Source organism: Hippichthys cyanospilos, chromosome 18 (genome assembly GCF_059441005.1).
Source record: "Hippichthys cyanospilos isolate Australia breed blue-spotted pipefish chromosome 18, RoL_Hcya_1.0, whole genome shotgun sequence".
Taxonomy (NCBI): domain Eukaryota; kingdom Metazoa; phylum Chordata; class Actinopteri; order Syngnathiformes; family Syngnathidae; genus Hippichthys; species Hippichthys cyanospilos.
In genome coordinates, this window is record NC_142386.1 from 3385846 (window position 1) to 3400551 (window position 14706).

Genomic DNA, 14706 nt, shown 5'->3' on the forward strand with positions numbered 1-14706 from the left:
TGGAGGTAAGTTTGAATGAGAATATGTCATAGCAGGTCAATATATATTGCAGCACTTTTGGATCCGTTTCAAGTCACGCCACTCAAATGTTTTAGGATGGATGGATGGATGGAGATTTCATTTTTGACCTTTGGCTCTACCAGGTGTAACGTCGGGCAGGAATGGGTAGGTAGCGATCTGTGGGCTGCACTGAGTGGCCGCTTATTTATTGATTTAAATTTTACAAAAAGCCAAACTGGAAGGACAATAATGATACCTCAGAAATATGATCGTTTTGTGGGATACGTGGAAACTTTGTCCACCTTCAAAACATTTTTCCCCATACATCTAGTCAGTGTGTGAAGAGTATTTATCCCTATTTGAGGTATTGCAGAGGACAAGATGGCAGAGAGGACGTTTACTTACAGTTAGCTGGCCCACAGCAGCACAGCAGCTTTCACTTGTGTTTGCACCGTGGCCCAGGGTCCAACTCTTCACAAAGAGCCTGTCAACAAATGATTATGTCAAACAGGTGCATGATAAAAAAAGAAAAAGGCTCGTATACCATCATCACATATACCATCATGTATCTCGTGTCATTTATCATGGGGCCTGCCTGCTGGTTATTCAAAGACGCGAAGCGGAGTGATTTTGCAGACTCGCATCATAGATGCAATGAGTTCATTTCACTGTCAATCAAAGAGAGATTCCGCCTCGGGCGGATCATCCAATCGTCACGCCGAGTGCCAGAGTCTGGGCCGGCCCGCTGCACACGGGGCCCTGGAGACGCGCGGCATCTGATGAGCGGTATAAAGCCCGGCATTTATTCGACGATCGTCTCGTTCGACGCTTAGCGGGGATAAAAGACGCCAGTCCTGCTCCGTAATAAGCTGAACATATTCAGCCAATGAAATCCACACATGAGCCTTTCTTGCACTCAATGGCCACTGTCGTTTAGATATAGAAGACGTCTACTTTTTATGACATCAAATGACTGTATTTGTATGTGCGGATAAAAAATATCATGTAATTTCTTTTGAGCAACTGACTGACGGGACCTCGCGAAACTACACAGCACTAAAGTTGGGGAACTTTGAGGTATCGCGCACATGCAAAAGATTTGAGTTGTGCATTCAGGGCCGGACACCTGATCTTTCACTTAAAGCTCGCCCAGAACAGCAGGAAGGACGCTCACGACTCACAACAGGCCTCCTAAATCCAGCAACCCGCTAAAACACTGCTTCTCAGTTATTTTTTGGCAAAACCACTGGAGTAAAGAAAAAACATTTCGCGCCTACCCCCTTTCAACGCGGTGGCTAAAAATACAATCATTATCCCCAAAAATTGTAGAGCTTAAGCAGTATCCTTTTTTTACATTAACAAAAGATGAAAAAAAACATACAAATCAACTTTCAACAAATGTTAAGTTCATTTTTTACAGGGTTTATTAAGATTAAAGATTGGTCTGAAACTGAGAAAAAAAACTTTAATTGCATGTGCAGGTGCCTGAAATCAAAAAGCTGTCAATCCTTATTTAAACTAGCAACATTTTTGACCAACGGAACCATTTGATGCTGAAAAATTAAATTAAAAAATATTAATACATTTAAACTGATCTGGAACACTAACACAGGAGCACCACTTCTACATTTTAACCTGAAGAAAAAGGTATAAAACATTGTGCTGATGTTGAGAAAAATGTCAAGAGCAATTCGTTTGCTTAAAAAAGTAGCAGTTGTCCGTGTGTTTTTGTGGAAAAAGGCACGTTCCTTACAAATCAAAACTTAACAAATGTGAAATAAAATGTTTTCTTCTGTTTATATTGCAAAGTATCAAAACTTAATAAATGTGAACTGTTTCCTTTTGTTATTTTATATCGCAAAGTAAACTAGTATGATGATCCTTTGCACTTTGCAGAAATAATTTTTAATCGACTCGAATCCATTCTGAATCGAATCTGAGACTACAAATCGGAATCGAATTGAATTGGGAGCCAATCCAAGAGTCGTTATCGGGCATTGTTTCAAGGTTTCGGTACAGGTCGCTGCGCGTATCCGTCCTCTTATGGCCGCTTTACTGCGGGGCACTAAAAGCACCCATGCCTGAAATAGAACAGGGTAAACCAATATGGTAAATTCTAAATCAAAAGCCATGGAAACAACAACAAAAAAAGTCTCTAATATGTAGTTTGAGTTCCATAGGTCAAAAAGCTCCCTCAGGGTTTGAGGGCTTTGGGCAAGAATGTTTCTTCGTCTTCTTTCAGCAAGAAAGAAAACATTTCGCCCCCCCCGTCTAATTCCCCCACGTGCCCCCCCGCCCCCCTTCCTCCTTCAGATAGCACTCTGGCCCTGTCTGGGATAGCGAGGCTGCCACCACTCTGTATGACACCTTTGGGACCCATCTGACCTTCCTGTTGACGTCAAAGTAAATCAGAGCAAGAGTTGCTGGAGCTAGGGGCTCCACCCAGGGGGGCCTGGAGGTCTAATCGTCACGTTTGTTACAAAAGCCACTGAGGAAGCATAACCATTCCCGAAAGTGCCTCCACGCACGTGCAGAAAAGTCTTCCGTAATCAATCACGGAGTGTCATTGAAGTATGTTAAGTCCAGAAAACTTTATCTTTGACATGTTTCGATTTGAACAAACTGGCTCCAGCCGTTGTTGCTCGTATGCTTGGCTTGACTGCGTGCGTAAGTTATTAAACTTTCTCCTTTTTTTTTTAGCTCTGTGTGCACTCATTGGAGAGAAGAATTATCCAGATGTATGTCTTTAAGATTCCTAGATCTTCCACATTTGAATTTTTGGGGTCAAGGTGGAAAAAGTAGCCTAAAAAACAGTTTTCCCACATTGTCTTTGCCGCTATAGCCCCCAGCTGTTCCAGGACTTCCATAACAACAGCTGCACAGAGGTTTAGTGGTTCATGTTGCTATGACAACAGCAGGATCAATTGGCATGCACAGACTCGGTGCTAATAGTCAAAGTGACATTATGCCAAAATTCCACCTCAATAAAACAGTTTTTTGTGTGTGTGTTTTTAACCGCTGCGGAAGGCAAAATGGTTACTTTAGCCGCTGCGGGAGGCAAAATGGTTACTTTTTCACTATAAAGCAAGTTAAGCCATGCTCGGAAATACAAAGGAATAACCCATGAGCATCGTCAACTACCGAACGAGCTCAAACTCGGGAAGTCGAAGAATGGTCGTGCACAGAAGCCGATACAATAGATGGCAACGGACGGCTGGCAGCTGCATGTGCCACGCAACTCCGATCAGCAGGATGTGTGTTTTTGTCCTTGCCGCAAACAGGATACTTGGCCTGAGACGCATTGTGCGTACACGGGCAATTAGCAGCAAATAGGCGGAAAGGAAGAAATGCTAGGGCATAGCCGGGCCTTTATGACTCCAACGCACACTTTGTGTATCCTTTGATGCTGCGCGCCCGCGCATCGGGGTATTCCAGTGACTGCAAACAATGGCTTTAGCCGCTAGTCCCGCAGGGGTAAGCGGAGCCGCCGCTGCATCGCCATGGGGATAAGGCCAACATTTAACGAGCCCGCCAACTGAGAAGGACAGCTGTGCCAGACCAAACAAGTCACCGATTCGCCGGGTCCATGTCCAGCTTCTTCCCGTTGGCCTACCTTAATATAGTGAGAGCAATCTATGGACTTTAGCTGGATTTTGGACAACGATTCAACCGCGTGTGCACATAGTGTGTAAAAATGGAACATGAGCAGCGATTTCTACCTTGGGCGACGGCTTAACCCCGCAAGCCTCTCCCTCCTAAATATTTCCCTTGAAAGCTATATAAACAATGGCAATATCGCATTACCGACTCGAAAATACGTTATAGCGGAGTACCAGCTTCCCGCTGAAAACTATGTGGACCTTCAGCAGTCGGAGCGCTTTGTGTTCTTGTTACATTGCATGCATGACATTGTTGCATCTCCGAGCTGCTGTATTTACCATCCATGGGCTGCCTTGGCAGCTGTTGCAAACTCATTTTAGCACATTGGCGTCATCTCATCAGCCTTTGGAGATGACCCTTTATGAAGTGAGTGGGAGGTGAGCGTGGGTGCTTCGCCGCCATCCCCGCTGCTCTTTAATTCAATCCTTTATTAGTGGATGATAATTAAACTCTTCCAGATGTAAGTTACCAATCCCATGGAGATGTTAATAAAGACGATTTACCTTGTGTGTATTAATCACAGCCATGTATTTTTGTGAATGACCAAGCGTTGTCAAAAGCTATACAAGAGAAGTTAGTGATGTCGTCCACATCGAAACACATTAGCAACACGCGCACGCCGAAATTGGACCGGGAAGCAATAAATAACGACAACCGATTTAACAGAAGCAATATGAGCGAAGTTAGTGACGTCATCGATATGAAAACCATTTTTTTATCAACGTTTGGCATGCGTAAATGGACCGGGAAGCACAAAATTATGACAACCAATGTCAACAGTGTCATTACTACAGCATTAAAATTACAGTTCTATTTTCTTTTCCATTATCAAAAAGCTATTTTATGTTTAGACAAAATATTAAATTTTTGTACGGATTTTACACAAATAAATACATTACCATTCTTCTTGTTTTTCCAATTGTTCTTAGAAAGTCATCTCCTTATCCTCCATTTTCCGCTCGGTGCTCACTTAAAACACCGCCTTTGTTTGATTAAGCAAAAAAAATAAATAAATGAAATAAGAGAAGCAATTGAAAGGCCCACAAAATCCCCATATCAAAATACAATTAGGAGAAGATAAAAATTGCTTATTAGCTCCATTCCAAACAGGTTTGAGGAAGCTTATCATGTTGCTACTCCTACTGTGATTAAATAAAAACACTTCCAACCCCCATGTTAGAAAATCCCATGGTTGTTTTTGTGCTCACTACTGTTTTGACTTGGCGTACTATGACGACAGGGAGGACTCTCAAACAAAACTCCACCACCATTGCGAAAAAAATGTGCAGGGACAGAATTGAGAATGTTTACACCAAATTAAGACTGAACAATTTTAGGGAAAAGACGGGAATGCCAATTTTCAACATTTTCTTCAAACAAACACTTGTTTTTTTTTTCCATTTTAGACTAAGCTGTAACTCATATAAACGTGATAAAAAAATAATTAACAGTTGTTGAAAGTTGATTTATATTGCGTTTTTCTGTTGTTAATGTTAAAAAGGATACATGTGTAGGTATACTTAAACAATTTTCATCAATATTAATCCTATTTATTGTCAGTGCATCGACTGGGGGGGCTGGCAAAATATCGTTGAGAAACACTGCGTTATACCAAAGCTATTACTCTAATACTGCAAGGAACACCAAAGAAGCTGTGAGGTTGCCAGTCATTCTCTGAGGTTTTAAAAATGGTAAGACCGGACCAAATCACGTCTCTTTGCACGTGTAAAAAAAGAAAAATATCAATTGGTTGTCAAAGACTTAAAACTCCTTGAAACAGAGACAGAAAGTTTTTGCGATTACGGCCTGAAATTCCTATCAGTCATCCCTTAGTCAGGACGGTTTCCGTCAAGGCAGGGCGGCATTAGAAGAAAGCAGCTGTTAAAAAGCTATGGCTGAGCAGCAGGCAGGCATTTCAAGCTGCTGTTGTCAACCTCTTGATGCACCGTTCTCCAAAGACTTGCACTCAGGCACAAAGCTAGATTCCAGTCCCACTCTCATCATTTTGATCATCTTGTACCTACCCGCTGAGTACTTACAATTAATTTGTCTTTAAAGTATTACTATCCATTTAAACAATCGCAAGGATTTAGATTCATTGCTTGCTTTGCCATACGCTAACTTTGATTTTTTATTTTTTTTTTTGCGGCTATAAAGTCTACAAACCATTTAATCTGTAATAACTATTAATATCAGAAAAGCGAACGCAGCAGAAAGCTCCCCTTGCCAATATTTCCCGGGCGCAGTTGAATCGGAGTCAAATATTTTAAACCTCGGCTACTTCAGCTGTTAACCAGAATTTTCAAATATAATACATTCAGGATTTACTGCTAGGCTTCATATTTCTCTGTGCGAAGCGCTCATTTATGAGGATTATCTCCATTCCGCTAGAGATAAGAACCAAAGGCACAATGAGGTTCAGCGTCTTTAAATGCAGAATATATAATAAGCTGTTGCTAATTTGATTTTGTGCTTGATCCTTGAATAATAACCACTGATGTCTAGAAATAACCTAACTGTTGTTAGTGCCAAACAATGACATCAAAAGAACTTATTTCAACAACGGTGGATGCCGAGGACATTCGAGTGGATAGCTGCGCATTTTCAGCCGCGCTTATGTGTGCATCCCAGTTTTGCGGAAAAATTAATGCACCGCAAATCCAACCCTTCTCCTGTGAGAAGTCACCTTAGCGTGATGGAGGCGTTTGAGTGCATGGTGGAACGAAGGAGATAAGTTGTCTGGGATTTCATGCCCCTGGTAGTGTCACCGATGGCAAACGGGTCTAAGTTGAGTGACTGGGCAGAGTGTGTCTCAAAGGACCGTTTATGATGACAGCGTTGTCCCTCGCATGGACGCGGGTCACCGGTGAGGCTCGAAGGGAGCGAGCGTTCGGCCCCATGGAGCATCGTGGGTCCCCTTCCCATGAGATCGGGTGCCCTTGGTGAACCCATCCCCGGCTCCAGAATCAACTGGACCAACTACGCTCTTCCACACAGAGAGGTGCGGGCACACTTATTGCCCCACCCCCTGCTCACCCTCTATACATAGGCGCAGGGGTGTCAAACTCATTTTTATCATGGGCCGCATTGTAGTTCTAGTTTCGGTCAGAGGCCCGGTATGATTGTGGAGTCAAATCATTTTAAGTGTGTTCGTCACACACTTACCTAGTTTTGAAATCAGAGACCGTGGGAAACTGTTCAAAACAAAGATTGGGCGTAAAACAAGTTTTAAAAGTTGAAGACAACATGCAATTTCGAATAATTTTTTCAGCGGACTTTGACACATTACGAAAAGGAAAAGGCGGCTTGGCTTGCAGCATTAGTTTCAGCATTTGCGTCTACCCTCCATAATTGCAACAGTATTTTTATTTGATATACGATGAAGAAATGCGTCTAAAACTCCTGGAATTTTCATTTTAATAACAAACACCATGCGTTATAATTGGACAGCCGTGAATCTATGCAACCATTAAAGTCAGGGGTAGACTATAATCGCGTTTTTGTCAAATTCACCCAAATTGAAGTAAAAAAATATTCATAACATCGCCATGTCTGCACACTATATGGCAGACCATTCATTTGCCATTGACATGCCGAGAACATAATTTTAGCCAATCAATCTCCTCCAACCTTGCTCCCTGGTGCTTTACTTTGTATCATGCCAATGCGACACCAGCAAGGCTAAACGAGAAAGGCTAAACGTACAGTCTGTCTTGAAGCTGAGCAGTTAGACAGAGAAAAAATAAATAAATAAGAGGACCCTGCCTCCTCTTGAGAGCAGTCCGGATCAAGCAGGCTTAGCGGGCGTCAACTGGGAGGGCCAAAAACAGGCAACGCAACACAAGTGACTTCAGCTTTGCTGCACTATTGCTAGAAAAATCAAAAGAAAAGAAATAAATGCGTCACATCGCTCTCGGGCATGACAGAGGTCTGCCGAGGATCCCGACCAGACCAAAAGCTTATGAATAATTTGAAACATCCTCTTTTTGTTTTTTCCAGTTCGATACACAGAAGGGAAAGTCACATCTCACCCAGTCAGTCTGACTGCTAAAAAATAAGCCTGCAATGTAAGAAGTATCTTAAATGTTAACTTACTGGTTTTTAAAATCTGTGTTTGTTTTTCAGTCACTTTTCTTTTTGTTTACCTCCAGTCTACGTAAAGAAAACACATGATTAGCAATGTTCCACTGCAACAAAAATAAATAAACCTGCAGGGAAGTATTGCTCCTTGTTTGATTATAGAAACTAGAAAAGTGACAGAAAAGCTGAAAAACTGAAGTCTGCATGTCCAATGACACAAATCCACTATTAAGAATATACCAGGCTTTGATTTCAGTTTTGAATAGTTATCGAAAGTGGGTGACAAAGCAACGGTGGAACTTAAATCTCAGAACCCTGCATGTCAACTGTGTCTCACAGGAGGAGTTGCAAGTTGAGATTTCTAGGGGAAGCACGTGTTTAGTCTATAAATGGTTTGGACACATTTAATCAAGCTATTGTGGAAAAGGGTGTCATTCAAGTATTTGCTGCGGAGAAGTCCACAGACCAACAGTGTATGCAAACAGTACATCTACTGTATTTTTTAATTCCCTTTTAATGCACTCTCATTTAAGTTTGCACAAATGGCGTGGATTGACAGGAAACTTTCTTTTGTGAGGAGATTACTTCTGTACAGCTGTAGATATGATTGTGAGTGTGCCACTCATATATTGAGAGTTAATATAGCATACGGATGGGTTTGCTACAAGGGAAGGGGAAAAAATTAAACTAGGTTTTAGTTCAAAAGACAAACAGCTCACAAACAATCTGGTAATTGTAAAGTCATTTGCGAGCGCATTAAAAAACAATCAGACAATGTTCATCCCTTCAAAGTAGTCTGCTAAGCTTTGAGTCACTAAAATTTGATAAGGAGCTCAACCAGGGTGAAATAAAATATGTCTTGGGAAATATAAAATACGCTTGCCAATGAAGGCACATGAAGGAGCTTTTTGTTTGTTTCTAGTACGTCACATTAAAAGTAAACACCTTGTAATTATAGCTAATATATCATTATGCACACAGATACATAAACATATACATACACATGCTAACAAATATACAACAAACTTTCAGTGGAAACAAAAGGTGTATTTAGCACGAATATGTACAACTGCCAATTTAGTTCGGATTAAAAAAAAACAACAACAACAAAAACGGTACAAAAATCTAAAGCAATTGCGTGTTATTCCCCGAGTTTTCAGTGCGGACATTTTTGAGGGGGGATGGGGGTTGGTTGAAGACATGGCAACACAGCCGTTAGCTCGTATCTATTGTCGCTCGCTAGATGAAAAAAAAAAAAAACTATCCCAAGTTTGCCGCTGACAAAAGCATCGGCGCAATCCACCAAGCGTTTCAACGTTTGCTTCGAAAATGGACACGATGTTCCAAATGCAATGGATCGACCGCGTCAAACGAGTGGCTGCGAACACGCAAACAATCTGTCCGCCTGTTCCGATTGTTTCGCGGTAAACGCATTGAAAACAAACCGGGGCCGAGCATAGCCTCCGTCGCCCGCGTCGAGCTAATAATAACGCTCTTTACGGACGACGACATGGAGGAAATCCGTCTAAAATACATCCGCCGTGCATTAGCCGCAACGATCGCCGAAACATTTGAATCCAAACAAGAAGGGGGGAAGGGGAGGGGGGGGGGGGGGGGTCCGCCGGTCTTTCCCTCCAGCACAAGAATTACGTGTTCCCTCCTTTCCCTCTTTCTTGTGGCCTCCTCTCGTTCCCCCTCCCTCTCTTCGTTCCTTCCTTCCTTCCTCCCTCCCTCCCTCGTTCGTTCGTTCGTTCGTTCTGGCCTAGCTTGCCTGTCTGACTCGGCGAACAATGTCCTGGCTTTTGTAAAGAAGGGGGGAGGGCGGGAGGAGGGAAGGGGGAAAGGGCCGCTCGAATGTAAAGCCGCGCTCACAAGCGCTGACATTGAAAATGAATGACAGCTTACCTGCATGCCAATCTTCATCAGACTGACACGGGCTTGACAACACAGCCTATACTCCTCCACGCAGCAAGTGACGTCACATATAGCAAGCCCCTCCCACCGACTGCTGTCTCGCTCTGTCTCCGCTCCCCCATTTTCCTCAACACAGACCGCCGCTGTTGCCTTCAAGTGTCCATCGGAAAAAACAGTTGCCTATTTGGACTCTACGATAAAGACCCAAAAAAAGTATCTTTTAGGGATTATATACTTTTAAACTCAGTTTTAGATTGTATAGCGGTAAAGTCCGAAAGCAAATGCGTCCTCCGTATTGCTAGTCAACGTGTAAAACGGGCGTATCTATACTAAAAAATGCTTTGCCGCACAGTCACACTAGTACTTCGTTCTGAGTTCTGACCCAACTTCAAACGGGGCAGTCACGTGCAACTTTGTCATATGATTCACCGCTATGCTATATGAATGAATAAACTCACACACACACACATTCTCTGTTCTTAGTTGTGTTCACGTTTAATTAATAATATATAAATTAAAATTTCGAAGACATTATATCGACAATTACAAAATGTGACGAATTGTACAACCAAGCCAAAGGAAAACATCACGAAATGGGGTGGGAACAAGTACAGCTTCAATTTTTAAAGAAAAATACGGACATCGTCCCAAAATCACATATTGAAGGAGGATCATGCCCGCCCCCTAGTGGCTTTCTTCAACTACTACAAGTCTTTATGACTTCCACTTCTGTACTGAACTACTGTACCGTACTGTACTGAACTTGGAACATACAGCGGGTTTGGATAAGCGTCATGTCATCTAAACAAACGTGTAATAGTGGGCAGTGATCTCCTTGTGTTGTTATCTTGACTTATTTTCACCCGAGTTTGTTTACATTTTATATGAAAGCGTGCGTGCGTGCGTGCTTGCGTTTGTGTGCGCGCGCGTACATGCATGCACTCGAAAAACATGGAAAACATTACCTCTTTTTTGAGGAATCCGGTAACGGCAAATCCCACAAATCTGAACAGAAAAACACCAGCACCAATCTCCACTATGAATGATGAACAACAAGGCATCCGATTGGGGGGGTTAAGGTTTCAGTCACCCAATCAAAATTCAGTTTACTGTTACCTGGCGGTAGTAGACGATCATACGCGTTAGGCGTGTATAGCAACAATACATTTGATTGGGTACTCAAGATTTGAGCTATCCAATTAAATTTCGTTTTGCTGTTACCAGGAAGCAATAGACGCTTTGACGCGTTGGGTGAGAATTGGGAATTCAATGTGAGCCGTACACAGTAATGTATTTTCGTTTAGACTTAATGACGATACAAATTGGCATGAAGGAGACGCTTTTTCATCACAACAACACCCCGGAAAGCGCCGTAATGCTGTACAGTCGCGAGTCTTTTGAGATCCACAATTTGTACGGGAAGGTTACTAGGTACAGCTAACGATTTCAACAAGTCTTCGTTGTCAACGCGTATTTGCCCAAGAAAGCACCGTCACATGGCTGCTACAGTCTTTGGAGTCGGCACCGGCGTTTTCGTCATCGCCGCTGTTTGGATTGTGACCTTTGTGCTCTGGACGATGCTCCTGCGAGCTTCTGGATCGTCAAAGTGAGACGTCACAAAAAAAAAAAAAAAAAAATCAATATTGTTTTTACATGTTGGTAAAATGTTGTAGCCGATGTTATTCTATCGGAAATCGCTAATTTTAAATGATATATTTCTTATTGCATAGATCGTGAGTGGCTTTGCTTTGCAATGTACGCCTTTGGATGTGCGGTACTTTACAATGTTTCTTTTTTTTTATTATTATTATTAAAAGTGACTCTTTTCGCATCGTCCGAAGCGTATTTACTGTTACTCAAGTACTTCACGTGACGGGAAAAATCTCGGTGAAACACAAGATATCAAAACGCTTTTATTTAACGTCCGTTTTTTATGTTACGTCATGTGTAAACGCGACAACGCGCAACAATAGGTTACGATTTCTAATCTAAGATGGAGAACATAAGTAGTATAGCTCAACAGTAACTATCAGCTTGATTTATTTACGACGGGATTGATTTGTTGCTAAATTGTTGTTAAACAACATGAGTTCCGCTTTTTATTTTCTAATTTTACTTTTAACTGAAGCCACTTCCGGTTAGAGGTTAAATAAAGTTTTTACGTTCTCCATTTACAAGTGGATTCGCAGCCTTAAAACAAAGAGAAAAAAAATGGAAATTCCATCTCCCTTTATTGGTCAAGGCTTTTTCATCATTGCTGCAGTTTTTTTCGTGGCTCTTGTTCTTGGGATGATATTGCAAAGAGCAACCGGATCACTGATGTGAGAGCAGCACCACCAACTCAAAGAAAACTCAACTGTATTTTATCAGCAAATGTGTATTTTTCTTACCGAATTAAGTCAAATTGACTTGTACCAGTAACTCAACTTATTTGGACTTTTAATGTATTAAAAAAAGACAAAGACTAACAGGCTTTATCCTTTAAGGGTAAATTACTTTACTGATAAATAGCACTGGCTAGATAATTACATAAAAGCTAACCCTTGTGTAGCGTTTTGACAATTTTGGGGTCATTTTCTTCCACATCATTCTCACAGTATTTTAGCCAAGGGATGGCAGACTCTGGCTAGTCGGTTAGCTGTTTTTTTTTATGTTTAAAACAGTTATATAAAAACGATCAAGTTAACCTGCAGCCCATATGTAAATTCACTTTAATGGTGTGTTTGTGTGTGTGGTGCTTCTCCTCCACAGGTTGGGTGTTATCCCGATTTTCCTGGTGGCTCTCATCATTACCTTGGCACTGGTGTTTTTCCCGCGAAGCCCAACGAGTCCAACTGCTTTCAAAGAGAGAGAGGTGAAGCTCTAATGTACACAAAATGTACATAAATTACATTATTTCAATCATATAATTGAATTACAAATGCTATTCTTTTCAATACAAAATGTTAATTAGATACAAATGAGTAATTATCAATACAAAATCTTTGCGCATGTTAACATATACCAAAGGGATCTACCTGGCAAAAAACAAAATGCTAACGAGCTAAACGCATACTAGCCATCACTCTATAACACGCTAATATTAGCTGGCATGCACCACATCTTATAAAGTATGAATTGCAGACACTCGTGGGCCAGATTTCACAGAAACACAGTACCACACCTTCCTCACTACAAAATGTAATATCAACAGCGGCCAGAGGCGGCGCCAAAGAACAACGATCAAGCCAAACAAAGCTTACGTGAATAAACTTGAAAGATAAACAATCATTTCCAAAACAGCATTATTTCGGGGGTGGCCCGGTACCAGTTGATCCACGGACCTGTATGGGACCGGCGGTTGGGGGGACTCTGATTGTGGTGCTTGCACTCCTGTTTAGTGAAAGCTCTCTACTCAAGTCAATATTCTCCTTTTGCCATCCACAGATAGTGGACACGTTGCTGATCGCTCGCTACGTGCTGCTGGCTTTAGTGAGTGTGATCTTTCTCAGTGGGGTGTTCATGCTGCTCCCTTTTCATTTCTTGGAGCCCGTCTATGCCAAGGCTTTGAGAGCACACTAGAAGAATTGATGTCAACAAACTGAGAGAACTCTTTTTGCCGACTGTAGAAAATTTTGCATTTCAGAAATAATGCTGAACAGCAGCTACAGTGCATTTTTGTCTGTTTTTTTTTGTTTTTTTTTGTGTCTGTAAAAGCTGTTCTCTTCTGTGGGTTTTTCCTTTTACAGGATGCCCAAAAATGTTTTTGAACACATGTGTACGACAAAGTACTTGCTTGACTTAATAAAATGTCAAAGTGGAGCCAACTGATTATTGTAATTGGTCAATATGTATTTTGACTAAGTCATTTTATTAATCTTCCTTCATGCCATGTTTCCTACTGATGACATGCCACTCAGAACAGTAAGGGTTGATATGTTCCTTATGTATTCTCTTGAATGCAAAATAAAGGAAAAAATTGAAAGCGTTTTTCTTTGATGGCCAAATGCATTTGGTATAATGCAGTTAAGCAAGGAGGCAAACTACACGCAAAAATTAAAATTTAATATGAAGATGACTAAATAAAAGGTCAAAAACATATAATGAGCTAACTACAAGTAAATAGACTCTAAACTGGTGAGAAAACAATGAACACCTGGACAAGACACAATTGGAGCAACGAGCTGAATGGCTGACAGAAGAAAGTTGAGGACAAGCGGGCGCAATCAACCTAACGACACTGACACACTGGTTTAAAAAAAAAAAAAAATCCCAGAATTTCTGTAAGGACAAAAGTCCACTGTGCTATCAAATGAGGCCTGCGGCCTCCTCGCCATTCTCTTTTTCAAAGTGTGAAGACTGGTTGTGGAGTGGAATCCCAAGCAGGATCATCTTACAAAAGGAGTTGAATGAATCCAAAGCCATCCTATTAGTTCCGGCCCAAATCTTTCCACTGTTTTCTTTTTGTTACATGCATAACAATCCAGATCCTAGATTTTCACATGGGCGCAGTCTGGAACTTTTGGACCTGAATGAGTTGAAACGTTTTGCTTCAAACTGGTTTGCAGGGTGTATGGCTCAAGTTGTTAAAAAAAAAAAAAAAAAGTCTCACACTGACATGAGTGTATTTTGCGAAATAAAATTAGCATAAAAATTTCAGGATGAGGCTTATGGCTTGAAGATTTTCAAGCCATTGCCGTGGAGAAATTCGGCTGCCATTTCCCCCCCCCCCCATTTTCTGGTTAAGGTCTATGCGTGCGTGCAGTGAGAACATCAGCAGAATAAAACAAGTTGGGGGTGTGAGGGAGGATTGAAAAAGTCTTTGCAGCGTAGCCAGCTGGGCCGGTAAAAAGACGGGGGCGGGAATGGCGGCCAAAGAGGAGCGGTGTGAGGCTCAAGTACCCACAATTTGGCAAGTGCCAAGAGGGAGGAGATGGACGTTGGTGGGCGCCTCTCCGCCAAATTCTGCATTCAGATGCACTCAAGCGCAACATCGCTCTTTTCCACCATTTTGCCCTCTGACTGGGATATGTGCCATGCTCTTGCCTCACATATATTCATTCATCCTTGAGC

The 14706-nt window shown here is 41.7% G+C and overlaps 2 protein-coding genes across 5 annotated transcripts in view; one reads left to right on the forward strand and one right to left on the reverse strand.

Annotated features, from left to right (window-relative positions):
* Positions 1–10690, reverse strand: part of pknox2 (pbx/knotted 1 homeobox 2) — a 36873-nt gene extending 26183 nt beyond the window's left edge. For 2 of the 3 annotated variants that reach the window (XM_088440384.1, XM_088440382.1), the window contains exons 1-3: positions 10620–10689; positions 9646–9845; positions 406–484 (exon numbers count right to left, since the gene is read on the reverse strand). The gene's annotated coding sequence lies outside the window, so the exon portion shown is untranslated. Of the gene's footprint in view, positions 1–405; positions 485–9645; positions 9846–10619 lie in introns of all 3 variants that reach the window. The other variant, XM_088440383.1, reaches the window with a different exon arrangement.
* Positions 10691–10883: 193 nt separating this feature from the next.
* tmem218 (transmembrane protein 218) lies at positions 10884–13618 on the forward strand. Of its 2 annotated transcripts, none has more exons than XM_088440401.1 (3): positions 10884–11260; positions 12406–12508; positions 13081–13618. In XM_088440401.1, exons 1-3 carry the CDS (start codon positions 11151–11153, stop codon positions 13213–13215), a joined length of 348 nt encoding a protein of 115 aa, XP_088296527.1. In that variant the 5' UTR covers positions 10884–11150; the 3' UTR covers positions 13216–13618. The 2 variants fall into 2 exon arrangements, with proteins under 2 accessions (XP_088296527.1, XP_088296528.1); XM_088440402.1 differs by lacking the exon at positions 10884–11260 and adding an exon at positions 11454–11975.
* Positions 13619–14706: the final 1088 nt, after the last annotated feature.

Excerpts from the sequence above, each read along its gene's own strand:
- tmem218 (XM_088440401.1), top strand. The coding sequence starts at position 11,151 with ATGGCTGCTACAGTCTTTGGAGTCGGCACCGGCGTTTTCGTCATCGCC. Across the intron at positions 11,261-12,405 it reads CGAGCTTCTGGATCGTCAAA|GTTGGGTGTTATCCCGATTT; the intron begins GTGAGACGTCAC and ends TCTCCTCCACAG. Across the intron at positions 12,509-13,080 it reads CTGCTTTCAAAGAGAGAGAG|ATAGTGGACACGTTGCTGAT; the intron begins GTGAAGCTCTAA and ends TGCCATCCACAG.